At 38.9% G+C, this 23,944-nt stretch overlaps 1 protein-coding gene across 1 annotated transcript in view; it reads left to right on the forward strand.

The window, feature by feature from the left end:
* The first annotated feature begins 1,217 nt into the window (after positions 1–1,217).
* LOC120722332 (zinc finger protein 236-like) overlaps positions 1,218–23,944 on the forward strand; it is a 54,401-nt gene continuing 31,674 nt past the window's right edge. Inside the window, exons 1-9 of the mRNA XM_040013308.1 lie at positions 1,218–1,350; positions 2,476–2,615; positions 8,331–8,495; positions 8,589–8,767; positions 10,615–10,745; positions 15,295–15,467; positions 21,546–21,668; positions 22,725–22,898; positions 23,744–23,921. Of these exons, the coding sequence (XP_039869242.1) occupies positions 1,299–1,350; positions 2,476–2,615; positions 8,331–8,495; positions 8,589–8,767; positions 10,615–10,745; positions 15,295–15,467; positions 21,546–21,668; positions 22,725–22,898; positions 23,744–23,921 (1,315 nt within the window). The 5' untranslated portion in view covers positions 1,218–1,298. The remainder of the gene's footprint in view (positions 1,351–2,475; positions 2,616–8,330; positions 8,496–8,588; positions 8,768–10,614; positions 10,746–15,294; positions 15,468–21,545; positions 21,669–22,724; positions 22,899–23,743; positions 23,922–23,944) is intronic.

The raw sequence follows: 23,944 nt of genomic DNA on the forward strand, positions 1-23,944 counted from the left end.
ATGTTAGATTTGCATTTGGGTGTGTTTTCTTCTTCTACACTTATATACCATAGTGCCAGGATGAAACTTTGAGCAGGATTTATTTATATTTGGCCACAAACCTCTGCAGGGGTTTCAGTAACCTAAACAGCAATAGTCTTGTTCCTCTATTTTAGCTCCGAGCTCTGCTTCCCTGTGTTTTGCCTACTAAAATATAAAATAAAATAAAATCCTTTTGACTTTGTGTGAAATGAAAAGTGCTGCCATCAATACAAACATAGATTATTATCAGACAAAGACAAGCAAATGAGAAGCATGCATAGTCTTTAACATGCCCTTAGTCATCCTGGGTATATTTGCATGGGTGTGTGCACCAACTGTCTTTTAATTCAGCAGTGTGCCTGCACTGTAAAGTTCAAAACATTCACTAGATATCAAATCATTTGGACTCCCCGGAGATAAGAGTAAAGTATACAATCATTCAGGCAATGCAACATTTCACAATCATCCAGTTAGTGTCTTCAGGATTTTCGGCCCATAAATGACCAAAGCTATTCATAACTCATTGCTTCCCTCTGCTGGTGTTAAATTAAGCTAAAGTCAGATTACAACTTGGCCTTGAAAAATTATTAGGATCTCAATTGTGAACTCCAAACTAACATATTGCACGTTATGATCTTTTTATCTCATACTCCTAGAGGATTTAAACTACGTCAAAAGCAAGTTTATAGTTGAATTAATGCAGAGCATTTTATGGGTGCTTTTATATTCTCTGCCAGCAATATTACACTCATCCTTTTACAGATAGGCTCTTTAATGTGTCACTAGCATTTTAATTCACTTTGTGGCATTTTCTCTCTTTTAGTGGGCTATTAAAACGTTGCAATCGGTGTATCTGAAATGCCTAAGAAAGTGTGTTTTAGTCTGTTGGTCTGATTATTATTATTATCATTATTGTTGTTATTATTTTATTATTATTGGCCATTAATGAAAATAAATACCTCCTTTTTTTAAAAGAAAAAAACATTTTGACGAATTTGACTGTACTTGTGTCTTGTTATTTTATCTTTTTACGGCTCGTTTACTGCTAAGATAAGTGGCTTTGCGCATATTCCAAGCATTTCATAACAACGTAGCTTCAAAACTTGAAAGTTGCTGTTGTAGTACACAAAAAGTGAAGTACAACAAACCAAACAGTAGATGTCTCCCTAGTCCGTGCAGCTGTGTGTCTTCGCGAGGACGCTGCTGTCTACTGATGACAGAGTCGCCATTTTGAAAAGCAAATCGTTCACAGCACACCCACCCTGAGTACTGGAACTATGCCGCGGGGCCGGCCTCGCAAACTGAGAGTTCAAAGCAACGACGAAACAGGTAACAAGTGCCAAAATGCAAAGAATAAAATATATAGATAATGGGCTATCCAAATAACCTGCTATTGTTTTGCCAAACACCTCTGTAGCGCATATAATAACACTTCAATGTAGTGCATATAGTCCCCGGATATAGTATTGCGGGTGGGCTTTGCTTTGTACGGCGAAGGAGTGATTGAGGCGGAATGATATTAATAACGTTTCGGTGCCTCTTCTTATTGGCTTCCAGTCTAAATTGGTGTCCGCGAGGAGCGGAGCTCGGTGCTGTGTGGCGTTAGTTAATGTACGCTTTTTTTTTTTACATGGAGTATACATTTATTAGTATTTCGTTGTTAGCATGTTGTTGCTAACTAGCTGGTTTCGCTATCGTTAGCTTCTTGGCTAACACGCTAAAATGTTGGCCATTGTTGTTTTGATACTGTGAAGCGCTGTAGCGAGGCTGTCCAGCTGCCGATGCATATCTTGGAACAAGTTGTCACAACCGCACATTTAACACGACCCAATGAAAATGTTTTCATGTGCTGTGGAAATGCATTCATTTTGCAATTTGATAACATTGTCAGAACACAAGGTTGTTACAGCTGCTCGGTGGCCGCATAACTTAAACTGAATGTTACCCCGTGATCCCACTGATTGACGAGTAAACAGGAGGACCCGACATTATATCAAACTTGATGGCTGGATTATACAGTCCGACCCTGCCGGCGACTTAACCACTCCAGTGGACATGCAACACTTGAAATCAAGTTAAACAGGTGCATGTGTATAACTAAAAGCACAGCAATTGTAAATGAGCTGAAAAGGACAAATACTTTTATTAATTTCATATACGATCAGAATGATAACTTATGTTCACAAATATTGCTTCTAGATATGTTTAATGTTAATCTTAGACCTGACATCTGCTGTTATATCATAAATGCACTATCTGAATGAAGAGTCATGTGACGTGTACAATATAAGTGCTACCCACTGCTTGAATCCAGACTTAAAAGAAAAATATCCAGGCAACACATAACCTGTGTTAGTGAAGAGGTACAACATGTACTTTAGCTATCCTTCACAGGAGAAAGCCTCTTAAAGCACATTAAGATACTCATGTGTCACTTCTTGTGCTTGTCATCAGATGCGGATCCCAGTGAATCTAAGGCAGAGGGCTTCAGTGATGGGGAGCTCAAGGATAAGAAGTGCACAATATGCTCCCAGATTTTTACCACAGAGAGCCAGCTGCAGAAGCACCTCCGTGAACATGAGGTCAATGATAAGGTAGGTACAGGATGGATGTGTCAGCAGGACACAATATCTTGGGTCTGCTCACTTTAGATGTAGGTCACTGACGGTCATCCAGGATTTTAGGGTAGTTCTGGTAGTGCTTTTTTAATTGATTTTCAAGCATTTAATGTCAGTTCAAATATTTGTTGAGTTGAGTGATGATGTCCAGGGTTTTAGTTGTTGTGTATTGTATTTGCTTGAAAATGATCTAGCCCTTGACAAAAAGTTGGGAACATTAAAAAAAAGTAAGCAACTACTTTAAAGTTGACGAGCTTAAATGTCAAATGATTTCTATTACTGCTAAATTAAAGTGCTTATTAAGTCATCACAGATATTTTTTTAGTTAAAATGACTTAGTTTACGTAGTCCCGTAATTTAAGTGGGCACTACGGATAAAAATGCCTGTAATACAATATTTTTTTTTAAATCCATTGAATTAAAGCTGGATCTGTACTTGTTTGACTTAAACCTTGACACCGTGAAAGTGTAGAAGGCAAAGCTACAAAAATGACGTGTTTGAACGACAAATTATAGACCTGACTGTATGATAGCACACGTAATATTTTAGCTAACATCTACAGTTTGCTACTAGAAACCCAGAACGTCCTCAAAATGAATTCCAACACCGATATTAGCTATTTGGCAATATATCTGTATCCTTTATTTATAACAGCTGATAAGTGAACATTTTTAAGAAGTGAAGAAGATACAGGAGAAATGCCCATTAACCAAGTTATAAGTGTTCATGTTACATAGTTTGGCCATCAGAGGGCACTCTGCAAGAATGTTTGAAATACCACAACAACAACCAGTGATCTGAGCATAGTCAGGCAGAATATGTGTACGTTTTGTTTGTCTGATATAGGGCTGCCACAAAAGATTATTTTGATAGTCGACTAGTCACCGATTATTTTTGCGATTAGTCAACTAATCAGATCATCAGTTTTCAGTTTTATTTGTCATATGCAAGTTAGCACAGGGTCAACATTGCAATGAAATGTGTTTGACGAGCAGCAGTCACTCAGCAGCATGATACAGTAGGATGCATCCATGCATCCATTGGACATAAAACGTACAGCATATTGCACCAGCAGCATCTGCTCTTATATAACTATCATTAGTTTACAGCTTTAAGTGTTTAAGGTATGTGCTAACTAAAAATAAAGACAAGATGATAGTTTATTAAATTTTAATGAAATTTACAGATTGTTTTGGTGAAGTTTAATAAACTCCTTGCTATCTAAAATATAACGGGACACTGGAGTATATTCTCGAGCATCTCACACTTCTGATAATCAGTTGTCTGCTTGACGTTTATTCAGCTGTGTAAAAACTATAACTTTAATCTCAGCCAAACCGATTTACTCAGGAACAAATAAAATACAAAAAAAGCCAAACAATAACATGTTTAAGTTATCTAAGTGACTTATGTATGTTTAACCTGAGTAGCGAAAGACGGCGGTGGGTTTGAAAACGATTTGCCGGGAGTCCGGTGTTCTCACGGGCTCTAGTGAGCCTTGCCCCTGGCTAGCTATCGAGCTGGTGGGTAACAGACGTCTCCGAAAACGTCGACGCGCTTTTGAAAATATGTGGTGTCTTGATAAACTGAGCAGATATTTGAGGTTTATACAGTTACATTCTCGCCTGAAAATATGTTCAATGTTTATTTTGTGACCCAGAAAGAATAATAAGAGTAATTTTAAAACTAACTAGCTGCCGCCATTGTTGGAAACTGAGCTGGGCTGCGCTATGAATTCTGGGACACAGCTTCTTCTTCTTCTTCTTCTTCTTCTTTGGGGTTTAACGGCAGCTGGCATCCTTGTACATGCAGTGCTGCCCTCTTCTGTTTCAGTCCGTTATTACACTCTTAAATCCTACTACTCATTCCTGCGTCTTTTGTGATCTTACAAAGCTTCAAACGACGCGTCGACTATTAAATCAGTCGTTGACGATTTTGATAGTCGACGTAATCGTGACTAGTCGACTAATCGTGGCAGCCCTAGTCTGATAGAAAAAAATATCACCTGATATATCTGATTTTTAAATCGCCAAATACTGGTGATTTCTAAACCTGATATCAGTCAGGCTCTATCACACCCACTCTGGATGCTACAATTTTAATAGTCAAGTGTAGCTTGTAGTCGATGCATACAATAAAAATGGTAAATGGCCTGCATTTGTATAGCGCTTTTCTAGTCCCTAAGGACCCCAAAGCGCTTCACACTACATTCAGTCATTCACCCACTCACACACACATTCACACACTGGCGATAGCAAGCTACATTGTAGCCACAGCTGCCCTGGGGCGCACTGACAGAGGCGAGGCTGCCGGACACTGGCGCCACCGGGCCCTCTGACCACCACCAGTAGGCAAAACATGGGGTTAGTATCTTGCCCAAGGATATTTGGCATGCAGCCAGGAGGCAGCCTGGGATCGAACCACTGACCTTCAGATTAGTGGCTGACCTGCTCTGCCACCTGAGCTACAGCCACCCGTTTAAAATAATTACTCTAAAATTATACTTGACCTAGAGTTTGCATAATCTGCAAAGTAGCAGATTAAAAGTACTGAATTTGGTCAACTCAAATGGAAAAAAAAATCAAAATCCTTAAATAAAATTTTTGAAAAGAATTAGGCTATTTACTTGATTTAATTGGTTGGAGTATTAGGGTTTGTGATGATGGAAAAAGAAGAAAGTGTTAGTCTCATACCATGTGAGCAGGTGAAGGGAATGACAGACATGGTGTTAAAGCTGCAGTGGATGACCCAGCTACAGCTACAGGTTGCATTTGGGCCACTCTAGTAGCTTAGCATTAAAGCTGGAGCTATCCTGGATGTTTCAGCTTGGATCATTTTTCACAGCGTGAAAGTTTAAACTTGCTGTAGTCTGTTTGGCAGTCTTAGCACAGGTCTCAACTTATTTGCAGCCATTTACTTTGAAAGCTTCTGAAATGTACTGTTACAAACAGTCAAAAGACCATGGTTTCTCACCGTACCTTTCCAGTGACAGCACAGTAAATATTACTGTATGATGTCAGCTGCAGTCTTCCCTCTGTAGTTTCAGAGTTCTTTTTCCCACCTAACACATGTCATGCTGCCACATAGGAAAGTCCTAACATTCCTATTAAAGTTTCTGAAAAACATTAACTGATGTAGAGATCCAAACAAAATATGAAATTTAAAGTTTTAGTCAAACTTTTCCCTAGTGCCTTTGTAACAGAGCAAGGGATTTTTAACATGTCTAAAAAAAAAAAGTTATTTATGTTTGCTCACAATAACACAGTTATTTAAGCAAAACAAAAATGACCAGGGTCACTATTATTAGCCCTCTGACAAACTGACCTTTTTATTTAGCCATAGTACAAACCACAGCTGTGCAGTGATGTGCTTTAACTTTGTAATGTTCAAAGCTTGTAAAGTCAAGTTAAATCTGAGGGTTATCTTCCCATTTACACACAGTATAAAAGCTACAGAAAGGGTTTGAATTGTCACTTGAGAAAGCATCGTGCCAAAGACAAAGGAAATCAGTTTAAAATTGAGAAAAATAATCACTTATGCTAACACAGGAGGAGATGGATATACAAAGTTATCATAGGCTGGCAGAGATCGGACGCCAAAGATTTCAAAGACTCTGGAAAGAAAAATAGTAAGAGATGTGTCTAATGACTCAAGAACAACTGCCATGACACCAGTAAATGACTTTGCCAGGTCAGGAATTGAAATCTCAAAGAAGCCAATCACTACAACCGTGCACACGAATGGACTACAAGCCCAAGAAAATCTTCACTTGACTGAAGCCGGACTGAAGTATGTCGATAACAACCTGGAGAAAGATTATGCACACTGGAAACACATCCTTTGATCATATGGAAAGAAGCTAGAGCTCTCTGGTCACAGATGCACTGCTTATGTTTAGAGAAAGAAGAGAGAGGTGTACATCCCCACAGTGTCCCCTCAGTGTAACACGGTGGTTGGAGTATTAGGCTGTGGGAATCCTTTGGCACGTCTGGAACTGAGAATTTCATCAAGTTGGAAGGAAGAATGAAGGATATGTGAAGATTTTAAAAGAAAACCTCAAGCAGTCAACAACAAAACTTGTTTCCTTCCTTCCTTTTTTTTTTTGCAAAAAGCTGAGTTCAGTTTCTCTTGCCACACCCAGGCCTGATTAATGCCATACCTGTTCTCAATCAGGTATGATTGATCTGACAAAGTGGAGTAGACCAAAAGATACTCAAAAGCCAGACATGATGCCATTATCCAAGTAAATTCAGGAACAAATGAGAAGTAATTGAGATCTCTTGGTCTGGAAAAGGTTATAAAGCCATTTTTAAAACTGTGGGACTCCAGTGAACCACAGTGAGAGCCACTATCCACAAATGTCAAAAACATGGAACAGGGGGGAAACTTCCCAGGAGTGGCTGGCTCACCAAAATTAATCCAAGAGCGCAGCAACGACTCATCCAAGAGGTCACAAAAGACTCCAGAACGACATCCGAAGAACCGGTCTCACTTGCCTCAGTTAAAGTCGGTGCTCACGACTCCACCATAAGAAAGAGACTGGGCAAAAACGACCCGCATGGCAGAGTCCCAAGACGAAAACCACTGCTGAGCAAAAAAAAATAAAGGTTCATCTCAGTTTAGCCAGAAAACATCTTGATGATTTCCAAGACTTTTGAGTAAATACTCTGTGAACTGAGGAGAAAAAGCTGAACTTTTTGGAAGGTATGTGTCCCACTACATCTGGCATAACAGTAACACAGCATTTCAGAAAAGGAACATCATGCCAACAGTGAAGTAAGACGATGGTAGTGTGATGGCTAGCACCTGAGTCACCACATAGGACAGAAAGTATTCTTGAAATAACATTTTGAAAACTTCTCTTCACTTGTTTATGATCACGTATGGCGATGTTGTATGAAGCGGGTACACTGTGATAATGGTTGTGTTGGTGGTTTCTCTTGGTGCAGGATAATTGGACTGCGTTCCTTGGGAACTCATTCTACATCACATTCATTTATGCATTTTAAAGCACTCGCAGCACTCACATCTCTGCCTGCTTCACTTCTTGCTCGCTTTTGGTCACACTCCCTCTCTCACTTCTTTATTCTCACTTATATTCTCAGGATTTCACACATTGCGCACAATCACTGGCAAGTTAAGGGATTTAGTTCTTAATGCCATGCTACTGAGGAGAAAGTTAGAATAGAGAGACCGGGAGCAAAAAGATGTCAATTGGAGCTTAATTCATTTCATTTGCAGCTGCACCTGTAGCTCTGGGCCATTTAAATTTCAAGTCCATTGCCTTTGCTCCCACTTTCCAGGTTGAAGAGCAGTGGCCTCTGAGTATGCCAGAGTGAGTAAGACTCAACTGTGTCAGTACCACTCTCAGACTTGACTAGATTCAAAAAAGCACTCTGAAATGAAGTCAGCTTGTTCTCCTAATAGAAAAGAAATTTAATATTGGGGCCATTTTTGCCTCATGGGGATTTTTTTCCTTTGCCTGTTAATATACAGTACTCTCTACCCTTCACAACAAAGCAGTTTCTTAATTTAGACAAAGTAGCACATTGATTGAGATTCAGCTGTTCCATCTTGTCTTTTTAGTCTCTTCTCTGTCTCCATCTGCCTTCACATAGTGACAGCAGCTACAAGAAGCTCACAGCAGAAGGTCATTTTTTTCCATTCTTTCATTTCTCTTTTTCTTGCAGCCTCATCGTTGTGACCAGTGCTCACAGACGTTCAACGTGGAGTTCAACCTCACGCTACACAGGTCCACACACACTACATCGGACTTCACCTGCCCCGTTTGCAATAAGAAGTTCTCTCGCATCGCCAGCCTTAAATCCCATATCATGCTGCATGAGAAGGAGGAGGTAAAATGCCTCATGCTGTGGTTTCTGTGCATATTATGCACTTTTATTTCTCTTTTAGACTCCTTTCTACGTTATTGGTTTCCATTCTTGCAGAATCTGATCTGTGCTGAGTGCGGAGATGAGTTTGTTCTTCAAAGCCAGCTCTCTCTGCATTTGGAGGAGCATCGGAAGGAGCTCTCGGGCATCAAGATCTACACCTGCAAGACCTGTGACAAGGAGTTCAAGACGTCTGCGCAAATAAAGGAGCATATGAAGAGTCACATCAAAATGAGGTCAAACAAGACACTTCAGGATGCTGATTTATTACATTTGACACAGTCAAGTGGAAAAGCTTTGGGTTAAAAATTTGGCATGAATCATGCAGCTGTTTAAAGAAAAATTCAAAGCATCGACATATCTAGTATTTTGTACAGACCGAGGGGTGTCTGATTCAGGCTAGATGAATCTTTTATGAAGAAAAAAAACATTTTTGCAAAAACAGTTTTAGGTGAATTTGCAGCTCTGCAGAGTGATGAAATTAAAGCACCATCTTTCATGGCGTTCATGGAAAATAAGTACATTTGTAGTCATTGTCAGATAATCTTTCATTTGAGCTAAGCACAAAAATGCTTAAGCGAGTCTATGCAGCTGTTCTCAAAACTCTATGTAGCCTGTTACTGCTAGACGCTAAGCATTAGGACCAAGGTCCACTACCGGTACTTTGAAATAACGCCTTATGCCAATTTAATGCTTTATGCTACTTCAGAGCTATTCTTTTAGACATGGTTTCTATGATAATGTTAATTTGCAGACTAGTAACAAACAGTGTTGGTCAAGTTACTTGAAAATAGTAATCAGTAACTAATTACTGATTACTTCCCCAAAAAAGTAATCCCGTTACTTTACTGATTACTTATTTTCAAAAGTAATTAATTACTTAGTTACTTAGTTAAAAACACGATTTACAACCTGAATAGGTGATAAAGCGATAGATCTTTCAGCCCAATTCTACTTTTTCTACATAATCCATCATACAAAATGTAATCAAATGGAAAAGTCTATTTTTTTTAACTTGTTTTATCAGTTTTAATCTTTTAACTGTATGCATCAAGCAAAAATTTAATTATATATGCAAAACAATTCTTTGAGTTGAATATAATAAGTTTAACAATTTAACACCTATTTTCTGGCATCATTCCAGCACAATAAAATAAACATATTTTTTGTGTTTACACTCACTCTTTAAAATAGATGCAAGGTAAAACACAGCAGAAAATAAATAAGTCAAAGAATCAGCGGTCCTGCTGCTCTATTTTCACCTGTAAAAGCAGGACTGCGGTAAGGCGGAGGTTTAACCCTGGTGGGCAGGTGTGCCGCGGTCAGTTGAAGAATCACGCGAGTTTCTCTGTGAGTTTCCCATTACGTCGTTGCGCACTCCGGTGCTTGCTTTGGAAGTTTAGGGTTTTTTTCACTGTAAAAAGAAAGTTTTCTTGCCCACGAACGAAGGAACGCTAATGTTTTTTTGTCACTTTTTATGGAATCAAACCTCAAGTAAGGTCATACTTTTCCACGCGGTAAACGCTGCATCTCATACTCTCTCCCAACAATCACATAGTGATCCATTGTTGATCTGCACACAGCTGTTGTCACTAACGGCGCACTCGCTTACGTCACTGTCGTGAGACATTCTCGCAAAAAATCACGGTTTTAGTAACACAGCGTTCCTACGGGAAAGTAACGGTAATCTAATTACCGTTTTTGCAATAGTAATCCCTTACTTTACTCGTTACTCGAACGCGTTACTGCCCATCTCTGGTAACAAATATGCTACTTATTGGACTGAGGCCTGTTTTAAAGAAGTTCAATTTCCTATAAGTGTACAGCTGAGTACTTTTAAAACTCATTAAACCATTCAGAAAGCATTTGTGTGTAATGCCACATACCATTTTGTCTTTACTTATAGAACAAACATTTGTTTTAATTGTAAAGAAAATACTTGTACACAAAGGATAATTGTCTAAATCTCAAACATAAGGCTTAAAAAACTGTTTTGTTGTATTATGAGTGACCTTCCGTGGTCCTATGTTAATGCACACTATATTAAACTAGATTTTTTTTCTCATGGTTCTTTCCTTTACAGGCCACTTACTTCTACTTCAAGAAACTACAAGAAAAACATAGATCGCAGTGGGTTCACAAACAGCTGCCATCATTGTGGAAAGGCTTTCAAAAAGCCCAGCCAGCTCATCAGGCACATCCGAATACACACAGGTGAGTGAGAATGAAAAAAGAAAAACCTGATTATGGTGCTTATATTGAGATTTAAGCTCAGAGCAAAAATACTGCAGAAACTGGAGAGTAGAATTTGTATCTACTTCAGTCCAAAACAGGATCCTTTAGGCTAATTTTCTTTGTTCTGGATAATGAATTTATAAACAAAAAAAACTTTAGACAGCCATTCAGCATTGAGAAGAGGATCTAATTGTTTCTCCTTGATAGTTCACAGTGGTTTTAATTAGCTTAGATCAGTGGTTCCCAAACTTTTTTTGCTAGGCCCCCCCTTTGTTTTACAAGAAAAAAAGTGTGGGGTGGGAACCCACACTTTGGGAAGGTCTGGCTTAGATGTTAAATTAAAATATTAGAATGAGCATTATGAGTCTTATGTGAAGGAATGTAAAGTTTACAACATTTGGAAAACTTCTGACACCTATTCACTCTGAACCTGTTAGGAAAAATGTCAGTAAAAACTAGGAAAGGGAAATGATAGAATTTAGTGATTCCATTGTCGATTCTCTTTGGGTTCTCATTGGCTCTGCTTTGAGAATCCCCAACATTGCTATGCAATGCTGTGTGGTCAAATAATTGTTCATTTTGGAGGTGTTTCCCCTTTTTGTAGTGATTAGTATTAGGGTTGTTACACAAAAAAAAGTAATATATTACAGATTCATACATTACACAGAATACTTTTATTAAAAGTAAAAAGTTATTTTACTGTTTTTCTATAAAATGACCTGAAATACATTGCATCATAATTACCAGTTAACAATATAAACCCACAGGCTACGTTGATACACACCAACACAAATCCCTATCCTAATGAGGACACACACATAATCTTTCTCTTAGTATTCAGGTATGAACACAGAGCAAAGATGAAAACCACCACAAAGAGACTGTCCTGGATGCAGTGTGCACTTAACTCTCTCTGTTTGTGGAATGAAAAAAAAAATGTCCATACTCATGCAATGTATTTGTGCAAGTAGAAATGATAAGCAGGATCAATAGACACGCAGGCTAACTGTAAAAACTTCTCACTTTTAAAGTTTAACATGATGTTTATATCAATTTCTATTAAATATAGGGTAATTGATATAAACATCATGTTAAACTTTGAAAATGAAGGGTTTTATAGTTTGTAGCAGACTGTAGGCTCACGTTAAATTGGATGCCAACAATACGTTTTTGTAATTTGAGTCTTCTGCCATTCTTGCTTGTATAGCTTCTATAGTATTCAGCTACTTGTTTTATAATGTGTCAAACATTTGTGTGAGCAGAATGTAGCTGATCTATGTCCTGCTTTAAATAAGCAAAGGCTTCAATTATATAATCTGTAAACACCATTAAGCAAAGATGTTAATAAACCACATGTACGAATGCACTCCACCGCCACCACTGATGCTGGCTACTGACCTGTGTGCTGGTAAACATCTATTCAGAACCCGTCAATAGTTTCTAAAACGAATTTAAAATCTAACCAAAGAAGCATTTGTGGTTTTAACTTTCTTTTGTGTGTGCACTGCAGTAACAACTTTGTTTACTGACACTGTTCCTCTATAGTGTTCTTGAGTCCTTGTGGTATGTGTGGTGGAGAGCGGTATAGATATTTCTCTGGCTTCTCTGAATCAGTTCTCTGAAACAGTGTGAGCGGTTGCTTCTTACAGTGGGGCAAAAAAGTATTTAGTCAGCCACCGATTGTGCAAGTTCCCCCACTTAAAATGATGACAGAGGTCAGTAATTTGCACCAGAGGTACACTTCAACTGTGAGAGACAGAATGTGAAAAAAAAATCCATGAATTCACATGGTAGGATTTGTAAAGAATTTATTCGTAAATCAGGGTGGAAAATAAGTATTTGGTCACCTCAAACAAGGAAAATCTCTGGCTCTCACAGACCTGTAACGTCTTCTGTAAGAAGCTTTTCTGTCCCCCACTCGTTACCTGTATGAATGGCACCTGTTTGAACTCATCATCTGTATAAAAGACACCTGTCCACAGCCTCAAACAGTCAGACTCCAAACTCCGCCATGGCCAAGACCAAAGAGCTTTCGAAGGACACCAGGAAAAGTATTGTAGACCTGCACCAGACTGGGAAGAGTGAATCTACAATAGGCAAGCAGCATGGTGTGAAAAAATCAACTGTGGGAGCAATCATCAGAAAATGGAAGACATACAAGACCACTGATAATCTCCCTCGATCTGGGGCTCCACGCAAGATCTCATCCCGTGGGGTCAAAATGATCATGAGAACGGTGAGCAAAGATCCCAGAACCACACGGGGGGACCTGGTGAATGACCTGCAGAGAGCTGGGACCAAAGTAACAAAGGTCACCATCAGTAACACACTACAACGGCAGGGAATCAAATCCCGCAGTGCCAGACGTGTTCTGCTGCTGAAGCCAGTGCATGTCCAGGCCCGTCTGAAGTTTGCCAGAGAGCACATGGATGATACAGCAGAGGATTGGGAGAATGTCATGTGGTCAGATGAAACCAAAGTAGAACTTTTTGGTATAAACTCAACTCGTCGTGTTTGGAGGAAGAAGAATACTGAGTTGCATCCCAAGAACACCATACCTACTGTGAAGCATGGGGGTGGAAACATCATGCTATGGGGCTGTTTTTCTGCCAAGGGGACAGGACGACTGATCCGTGTTAAGGACAGAATGAATGGGGCCATGTATCGTGAGATTTTGAGCCAAAACCTCCTTCCATCAGTGAGAACTTTGAAGATGAAACGAGGCTGGGTCTTCCAACATGACAATGATCCAAAACACACCGCCCGGGCAACAAAGGAGTGGCTCCGTAAGAAGCATTTGAAAGTCCTGGAGTGGCCTAGCCAGTCTCCAGACCTCAACCCCATAGAAAATCTGTGGCGGGAGTTGAAAGTCCGTGTTGCTCGGCGACAGCCCCAAAACATCACTGCTCTCGAGAAGATCTGCATGGAGGAATGGGCCAAAATACCAGCTACTGTGTGTGCAAACCTGGTAAAGACCTATAGTAAACGTTTGACCTCTGTTATTGCCAACAAAGGTTATGTTACAAAGTATTGAGTTGTATTTTTGTTATTGACCAAATACTTATTTTCCACCCTGATTTACGAATAAATTCTTTACAAATCCTACCATGTGGATTCATGGATTTTTTTTTCACATTCTGTCTCTCACAGTTGAAGTGTACCTCTGGTGCAAATTACTGACCTCTGTCATCATTTTAAGTGGGGGAACTTGCACAATCGGTGGCTGACTAAATACTTTTTTGCCCCACTGTATATTTCATTTGTGAATGAACTTTGCATTTGAGGTTCCAGAAACCTGAAGAGTGAGTGGATACTGTCAGCAGCTTGAATTGATGGGGGTTTAGTAGCCTGCAGTGGACTTTCAAGGTGTTTGGAGACTTTTTGTTTTCTTTCATTTTGTTTTTAAATTTTATGTCCCTTTGAGGCACTTTCTTCCTGTGAATGCTGTCCAATAAAATTAAAATATACAAGCCACATATAATCAAGGACTTTTTTGTAGCTCAGAATGAGGGTTTGGGGGGTTTAAGCTATGCCACAATTGGCGCTGATATGGTTAAAACATGGAGTTTGTATTACCATTTTCTCCTGTTATATATGGGTATTTGATATACAAAAACATATTAAGACTTAAAACCACAGGTTAAAAATAATCCTGATGATTTTCTTTTGATGGAAAACTCTTTGGTAGCTACAAACATTTTTATGAGCAGGAAAAAAAACCGTGCTTATTCTGGTTTTCTTTTCTTCTGCTCTTTCATATAAGGCTACAAATTCGTAAGTAGCTGCACTGCATATCTGGAAAAACTGCACACCTTCAGCTGGGCCCATTGCTCAGCTGTGGTATGGAGAGATTGTGTGGGTAAAATTCGATATTCCGTTTCAATTCAAATGTTCTTGTGGCTCCTGTGAACGTTCAGCCATCTGGGTTCAGGTTAATGTAGCCAGTAGCTGCCACCCACATGTTGTTTACCCATCATCCACATGTTAAATTGTTTGGCTGGGCTGAGCTGGGGGGTTTTAATGCAGGATTGAATTGACTTCTCTTGTGCTTTGAATCTCAAACAACCTTTCAGTTGATGAGGTAAAGACTATAGAAACACACATTATGGTTCATTTGCACCTCTGTGGTTTGCAGTGATGTTGGAATGGTACAGGACTGTATTTGAGTCATCTTAATTTAGCTTGAAGTAATACCAGCCTTATGTTGTTACCAAGGTGACAAAATTGGATGGTCGTACTGTAACAAAATGAGATATCCTACCACTGACAGTCACATATGTGGGTAATATTGTTGGACAAATTCTTATTGAAGCAATGCTGGTGAGTTTTTTAATGATCATACATTAAACACAACCATGTATTGTATAACATATAATAATTACTATATCTCCAGGAATAGTTTTAATTTTGTTGTTGAATTTTCTGGAGATGACAAGGGATTCATTGAGATTGTATAAATTTGATATTATTATAAATATTGTCATCATTACAGCTTGATTCTTGACCTCATCGTGCTCCTCCTCTGCAGGTGAGAGACCCTACAAGTGCACGCACTGCGGCAAGGCTTTCAACCAGAAGGTGGTGCTACAGACTCACATGGTGAGACACACCGGGGAGAAACCTCACCTCTGCATGTTGTGCCCTGCCTCCTTCTCCCAGAAGGGGAACCTGCACTCTCATGTTCAGAGGGTTCATTCTGAGGTAAGAGCACAGTAAAAACACAGTCATGGCTTCAGATGCATGTTTCAAGACTGTGTAATTAATTTGTTGATAAAGATTAGATATGGTCATTAAAGGGGAATTGATGCTATAATGTTTTACATTTCTGACATCCTGGTATCACATTGTATAGAAATGGTACCAGTTTAACCTCACCTAAAGAAAGGTTTTCCTTGGGTGAAGTCAGCCATTGGTTTTATTTGAAACGGTTAATGAGCTCCTTGTTTTTTTTACTTGCAAGTTCCTTTTTAACTTAGTGAATCGACTTAAATTCAGGAAACTAAAACTAAATTTCAAAGTAAAAGTTTTAAGGACTTTAAATGGTTTCGAGTTAAGGACCTCACACAAATTTATGTAAACAGTTAACACCCAAAACATCATGTTCATGAAAAGTTTACCAGCTTTCTACAATTCACTAGCATGTCTTTCAGTTGTACTGTTTCCCCAGATACATATATGTATTTTTTCTTGTACATCTTGTTGAGCCACACACTAAATTGCCAGAACCTCTGTTCACAGCTTGTTATACTCAAAGCATGGTACTTTGTCATATTGTTTGTGTGTCAGGAAGGGCATAAGGTTCCTTGTTTGATTTTTCTCCTTTGTAAACACCTCGCAGAAGCCATTTTTTTGCAGCCTAGCTGATTTATCCTTCCTTGTATTGTCAGGGAGGTTAAATGGGGGCCGTCAAGTCTTCCACTTAGTGCTACACTGTGGTTGAGGGGTCAGACGAAAGACACACATCATAGATCTCTTTGGGGACCTAAATTCTCATGTGTGTGGTTGTGTCTGTTTCTCGAATTTATAAACTGAACTAGTTAATGGTTGGATTTATAGAGGTGGTGGTATCTCCTGGTTTAATGACTACTTCCAGTAATGTGGCTACAAGCTGAACTAACTCAGCTCTGTGGCATAATGATTGTAAAGGTCCCTCAAAGGTCCCTCATTACAATGAGCAGCGCTAGGTGAGCATGAATGATGTGTTGTGCTTGCACACCAAGCCTTAAACTAATTTAGTTCACTTCAGCCAACCTGGCTGCTGAGAGAAATAGGTTTACCTGGGTCTTTTCTGTAGCACACACAGTCTGTACTTTCTTGTAGTCAGAAGCAAGGAGGTGTAAAATTCTCATTGTTGCAGTCGGGTTGCTTAAACAATATAAATATAAATCAAGCTTTATTATACACCTAAAGAAGAGATACAGGAAATTGCTACAAATATGTTAGCACATCCTTCTTTGTTACTGAAGCGGGGGCGTTTTAATTATGGCTCTTTCAAAAGATTTTACTGATTAATAAAACGCTTCACACTTAGGTTAGTGAGCTGTCAGAGATTGGCAATCATATTAAATGGCTGGTTGTGGTCTGTTATTTGGATTGTGAATAAAAAGTGCTTCTGAGAAAAACGTTGCATAATTTTTTGTCACCGGTTCAATCGGTCAAATGAATTGAAGTGTGTGTTGTCTTACCTGCATACACCATTGTGTATTCCATGATAAAAGATGGTGATTTGGCCAGTTGATTGAACTGGAGAGCCCAACGGCTGGACCCTTTAAATAATGCATCAGTTTTTCACAAGAGTTCTTTAGCTTTGCTTTTGTAGACAGTTTGCTCTTACAATTGGCTGACTTAAAAAAAAGAAAAAGTCAGGGGTTATTCACAATAGATTTCATGCTTTGGTGCTTACTGAGGAGTCAGGGGAGAAAGTGTTTAATGGCATCCAAAGCCTTTGCTTTACACAGACTGTAGTGCTGAAGCTTTTGGAAAAAACTCATTCTCCTGGGAATCTGTGATTTAAAATCCGCTGCAGAACATTAGTCGTTTCATTAATTGATAAAACACCAATTTACAATATGAGTATCATATTAACCTAATACTAATGAATTTATGGTATTATAATTTGTCTAAAAGTAAAGGACAGAATATTATGCATATGCATATAGGGCTGTTCGATATTGGATGACAACAAACGCTATCGTTTGTTTCGTGGTGTCGTAAAATAAACAGTTTACAGCAATATTTTTTTCATCGTTTTGATGGTCACTGCAGTGGCTATATTCATTTCTTAAAGTTCTCTCATTCTCTTATATTTAATATAACCACACTACGGACGGACGAGCACCTGTTTTTATGTGTTGTTGTTAGCAACAATGACAGTAAAACCATCGCGTGGCTCCGCTGTCCGCTTGATTGTTTTCCACATAAACCTTTCACAATAAAGCTCAAGATCCTGTTGAGACTTTTCAAAATAAACTGAATCACGTGAACGACTAGGCAGAGAGTTTACGGATGAGAAGCAAAAAGGAGCCGTCAGGTGCTAAAAAATAAACCTTAGACTGGTGGCCGTTTCAACTTATGTCTAAAAATGTTTAGTTTCATGCATCGTTTAAAACACTCGACTCCAGGTAAAGGACGCCCAGCTGGAAAAACTTCACGCAAGTCGAGTTGCCCGAGATTCACAGAATTTACAGAAAATATTACATTTTTGTGATTTATATTGTTGTCAGGACGATAAATGTCTTATATCGGCATATGAGATTTTGGTCATATCACATAGCCCTACATGCATATTCATTCACCACAATTTCACATCTTATAAGTTAGACTGATCCACTACAGCCACCTCCAGTTATAGCTGGCTTTTGACTTTTGTGAAATGGGGTTGAACGAGAAACTGTAAGAGCTGGTGGAGGATACCTCGGTCCCACTTCAGCACACACTTCATACACTATCAGTGTTTCAGAACCAACTGACTCAAATGATTTCAGCAGCTTTACGTTTACTCGTCCAGTGGACTCTTCAAATGCTGGTTATCTAAACATTTATGGCTTTGTAAAAACCACATTCCAGTCTTCACTGCTGCCAGCTCTGTGGTGAAGTAAGCCCAGAGCGTGAACCTTGAACTCTGTTTAGCTTGCTTTTGCATTCTTGATAAAATAGTTTCTGGCTTTGTGAAAAACTTTATGAAGAACCAACGGCAGCATTACAAATGCCTTCCAAGGATTACTGTCTTAAAACGCGTGCTGCTATTTCCTTATTTCATTTATATCAGGTAGTAGGGGATATATACAATGTATATGTATCTTGTACCCTGAAACAATATTCTCAACATTTCCTCTGCTCCAGAATCAACCAGGTAACAAGTACAGTACTGTGCAAAAGTCACGAGCTGCCCCCTTTAAAAAAATAATAATACATTTTGCGAGGAAAATAGGAAATGGGTACACGTCATTGACCAAGGACTGGACTGAAGAAACTCTCAGAAAGACTTGAGAACTGTTGCTCAGGACTAATTAAAAAAATTACAAGCTCCTCTTTAGGAAGCAAAATATAAAGAAATGACAGGTGGCTCAAGACTTCTGCACAGCACTGTAGTTGAGGTGTAGACTTTTACATTGGAGTTAACAGAATTAGAGAAAAAAAAATACAGATTCTTTCCACTGTGACCTCTAAGGTGAAGGGGGTCAAACTAAAGCACTATATACATACTACTCCTGGATCAGCTGCCCAGTGAATTACATTGAAATATATTTCAATAATAGAAGAGTATGCCCTCCAGTTCTTACACTTTCACTCGGCTTCCTTTTTCATCTTCCACAGACATTTCTGTCATGATTCATTTGTCATTGTGGCCATCTGTACCCTCACCCTTTTTACCAGCTCCCCATATGATCTTCTCTTCTAGTTATTCCCCATCTTTGACAGTCCTTTTCTCCCGCTTCATCACCACCACTACAAGAAAATAACAGTCCTCCTCCTCTGTCCAGCCATCTCTCCCATATGTTCCACACCAGCACAGGCCAGTGCAACAAGCCCATCATCCTGGCACTGATGATACCTTTCTGGGGCTCTTTCATATGCCCCACACTCTTCCAAACATACTCCAAATGCATCCTTTCCAGTGAATACAGACTTGAACCAGCTTCATCTACTTCACCAGTGGTTTACCCTCACAGGAAAAGCAATCAAAAGTTTTTGGTGTCAAGCTCAAAAGACCTATAGATTTTTTATTTTTTTTGTAACTGCATTTAGATTAAATATTAGACTTACCTCATTTCCATATACTGCTGTGTTTTCAGTTATGGAAGTGTTCTTCAGCATTCTACCTACACGTTTGCTCAGTCTCAAGGATTTTACAGCTATAACATACAGACATATGTAGGACGTATATGTAGAATGTAGACACAAAGCTCTCTCACAGCAAAGTAACACAACATCTGACTGAAATCTGGTCACATTTGTGGTGTACACTTGAGGGATTGAATTTTTAGAAAAGGAAGAAAATTGTAAAAACTAAATGGACAATTTATATTTTACTTCTTTATAAACATCATACTTCAAGTCTGACACAGTGACTATATAATGTAGTAGTTAAAAATCTTTTGCCTAACACATGAAAGATCGCTGGTTCTAGCAGCAGAGCAGCCATAAGAAGCTTACTTGAGGTCTAAAACAACTTGAAAGAGTGATTTATAGATTGATGTATGCACTCTTTATGTTCATATGAAAGTAGATTTGACATAATTATAGATATTGATAGAAGTCTACAGAGTGCAGTTTTACAGTTCTGTGACTCTGTCCATTATAAATAAGCTATATGTAGACATTAGAGCTAATTCTTATATTTTGCAAACTTTTTAACATATTGTATTCTTTAATTTAGTTCAGTCTTTAGTACTGTTCTTATTGACTTGGAACAACTGTAACCATATCATTTCCTAAGGCAGTGGTTCCCAAACTTTTTTTGCTAGGCCCCCTTTGTTTTACAAGAAAAATGTTAGCCTCTGTCCTAAGGGATTAACAAAGCATTCAGATTCTGATACTGATGATTCTGACACCATGCACTGGTCCTTAGCAACATGCGCTAATCAACATGCTTCAGCTTGAATTTTATTTTGAAGAAGCGTAGAAAGTTGTGCACCGCAAAGTGTGGTGAGTGGGGTCAGCTGTTAGAATAGAATAGAATAGAATAGAATAGCCTTTATTGTCATTGTACAGAGTACAACGAAATTGGAGTGCCACTCCCTTGGTGCAAGTTTCAATAATAAATATAAATGTAAAATATAAAAAGTACAAAAAAACAATCGTAAGTACTCAAACAATAGTATGTACAATATATACAGGATAGCAGCATAATATAATGACAGTGACAGTATGGAATAGGTTCAATTGTTTTTGTGCTTATTTACTACGGTGATAGCTCTGGGAAAGAAGCTATCCCTGAATCTGTTTGTCCTGGTTTTATGTGACCTGTACCGTCGGCCTGACGGTAATAGTTCAAACAGTTGGTTGCTGGGGTGAGAGTGGTCCTTGATGATATTGCCAGCTCTGCTGAGGTACCGAGAGTTTGCAGTGACCTCCAGGCTGGGCAGAGAGCAGCTAGTTAGTGTTAGTGAAGATTGCCTCGATTTAAAAAACAGCATGCACAAAGATGCTGTTTGTTCTCGTGATATTAGCCAGCTCTGATCCTCAACTCAAAAGTTCACATGTCGATTGTTTTCTAAGTTAGCAAGTCTGATGTCCGTGGGGAAACTGCAGGTATGAATGGACAGAAGAGAACCTTCAATGTAAATGTCGATTACGGGTCCATGATAAGACGACCTTGAAGGGAGACTTACCAGTTTTAAAAGTTTTTTTTTAATTTAATTAAAAAAAAATTTAATACAGTACGTAGGATTTTGGAGCTTCATGATCACACCCTGTAGGCTTTTCCCCTGATGTTTAGAGTCAGTTTTACATCTACTTCAGGCACTTCAGCTCCATTATATGCAATGCTCACAGTAATCTAATGAAGACACACCAAATTGTTGTGTGGTTTTATTAGATTACCGCTATCATCATCACAATGATCAAGGGAAGTCGAGAAACTAGTACCCAACCTGTGATTCCTAAGGATTCATAAACATATAATTTCATTGTTTATGAGGCAGTTTTTTTGTTTTTTTTATGAAGGGGAAAGTAAAGGTTTACCTCGTGTCCAGTTAAACACTCTGACATATGTGGAAATATTATTATATAGCTAGCTAGCTGTAATGTGCTTTGTGTGTTTGTGTTCTCTTACAGACCAAAGGGGTGCCGCTGTTCCCGTGCATGGACTGCAGCTGTGTATTTAAGAAACTTGGCAGTCTGAACGCCCACATCAGCAAAATGCACATATCCGTGATTGAGGTGCCATCCAGCACTTCGGTAAGAGAAGCTTGTGTACCAAACGAGAACATCCGCTGGAAAACATTTCTTTGGTCCAGCATCTGAACAGAGGGTTCTTAAGTGTCCTGTGGTCCTCATGTTTAATGTTAACGAGACACCCTGGAGTTTGTTTCCCAAATTAGTTCATACGTAGGCTGTTTGCTTATACTTCAGAAAATTATGCTGTTTTTCTCTTCTTTTTTTTCCCTGAGGAAAGAAGTAGCTTCCCATAACTCGATTATGATCCAGAATTATTATCACTTTTTTCAGTGTGCCAGCAGCAGAAAAAACAAAGTGCAGCACTAAAAAAAAAAACCTCAGCCGTATTGAATGCAGACAAGTCTAGTTTGATTCACTGTGGTTGGTAGCTTTAGCGAACCCCAGAGGCACTGTTACTGATAATGCTTCTCAAATTGTGGACTTTTATTTCCTTCTTTATCCAAAGATTACTGCACAGGATAAAGGGTTTTAGTTTTTTGTTTTAGTTTGTTTTTTAGTGGTAGATAATGGTTGTGGTTTGTTTTTTTTTGCCATTGGTATTTCAATACATCCATGTCACCACTGCTAGAAACTCTAAAAACTTCAATTTTATTGCACTAAAAGAGCAGCACCGTCTTTCAGTTTTGACCTGGTAAAATATTTCCCCCTGCTCTAGAACAATCAAGAACAGCTGCTGCCAAATTTGACCTGGTGTACAGTCATACAATGCAGCATAAAGCCAGTCGTCGGCCTAGTTTAGAACGAGAATGGTGTGTTTCCATTATTTGGTTGTTAGCAGGTTATTAATTACAGCCTTCATTATTCAGTGATGATCTACCTGCCATATCTACACTTAAATGAACCTTGTGTTGAGAAGTTGTATCTCTGTGTTAATATGTGCATAAATAATGTGGGCATTAATATTTTATTTAATAATCACCAGTGCTTTGTTTCAAGCTCAACAGAGCCACTAATCAAAGTTAAGTCATCCCACAAATTGTGACCTGTCCCAGCTCTTCGTCACGTTGCTCTGTGTCTTTCTTGGTCCCCTCACCTCTTTTTTTGTCTTTTTTATAGGAGGCTGAAACAACAGGTCAGGCACCAGGGGTGCCAGAAGTTGGCGAGGGAGTGACAGATGTCATCCAGCAACTTCTAGAGCTGTCAGAACAGGTCAGTGGGGAGACAGCCCAGCCCCAGCCCCCAGAGCCAGCTATCACAATGGAAACTGCTATTAACCAGGACATCCTACAGGTGAGTGGTGTGTAATTGCATGATTGTTACAATATAAAAAGCAATATCCAGTAACAATCTGGACGACAATCCGCAGACCCAGCTTGTACACTACAGACATTAATCTTCACTCAATGAGAATGGACTTAAACTGCAGATAAACATGATATATTCAGACAGAAGTTTTGAACTTAAAAGACCCCTGAGTGATGAATGATATGCTCTGCTTTCATTTGGTGATTGAATGTCAAGATTTTTTCACTGTTCTGCAAACACCATCCATCCAGGAGAGAGGGCAGTTTAACAAATATGCACCAGGAACTTTTAGAGATGAGCATCATCACAGAGTTTAAAATGGCCTCTACTCCCCAGCATGATAAGATATGATTGTCACTGAACTTTGCTTTGCATCATGGCTTTTTTTATTTTTTATTTTAATGGCCATATTAAAATTATTAGTACATGAATAATGAGATATTTTTAAATAATCACTTTCAGTGTTTTCAAAGATTTAAGCAGCAATCGTGTTTTCGATTTTGCTTTTCCCGGACAATATTCTTTGCAATTTGTTAAAAGAACCTCGTTATTTACTGATGTCCACAGGTCCTGCACTTTAAAGGGTTCTCTTTCAAGTAAAAAAATCCCTTGATTTGTAATGACACTAGTGTGTGTGTTTTACTTTTACACCGCTAAAAATGAAATGATTTTGTAAAGACGACTGTAATTTCTAAGTTTACACTACAATCACACCTTGATTGTTCGGTTGATTGCTTCTTTTCAAATCCATTGCTGTGGTTATTTGAAATTGCTTGTGTGTGTGAGGTGTGCATGTATATTAAAGTTGTGGTGGTCCTCTGGTACTACAGCAAGCGCTGGAGAACAGCGGGCTGAGTGTGGTCCAACCCCAGAGTGACGCCCCACCAAGAGAGTCACAGAACCAAACGACCGATGGCGCTGTTGTGGAAAACAAGAAAGTGCAAAGTACAGACAAACTGACCAGGGAGAAAAAGAGGAGCATTTTTAAGAAACCTATACAAATGCCAGGTAGGAGGGGATATTTTACTCTT

The sequence above is a fragment of the Simochromis diagramma genome, unplaced genomic scaffold (genome assembly GCF_900408965.1).
Source record: "Simochromis diagramma unplaced genomic scaffold, fSimDia1.1 OVJJ01000618.1, whole genome shotgun sequence".
In the NCBI taxonomy this organism is placed as follows: Eukaryota; Metazoa; Chordata; class Actinopteri; order Cichliformes; family Cichlidae; genus Simochromis; species Simochromis diagramma.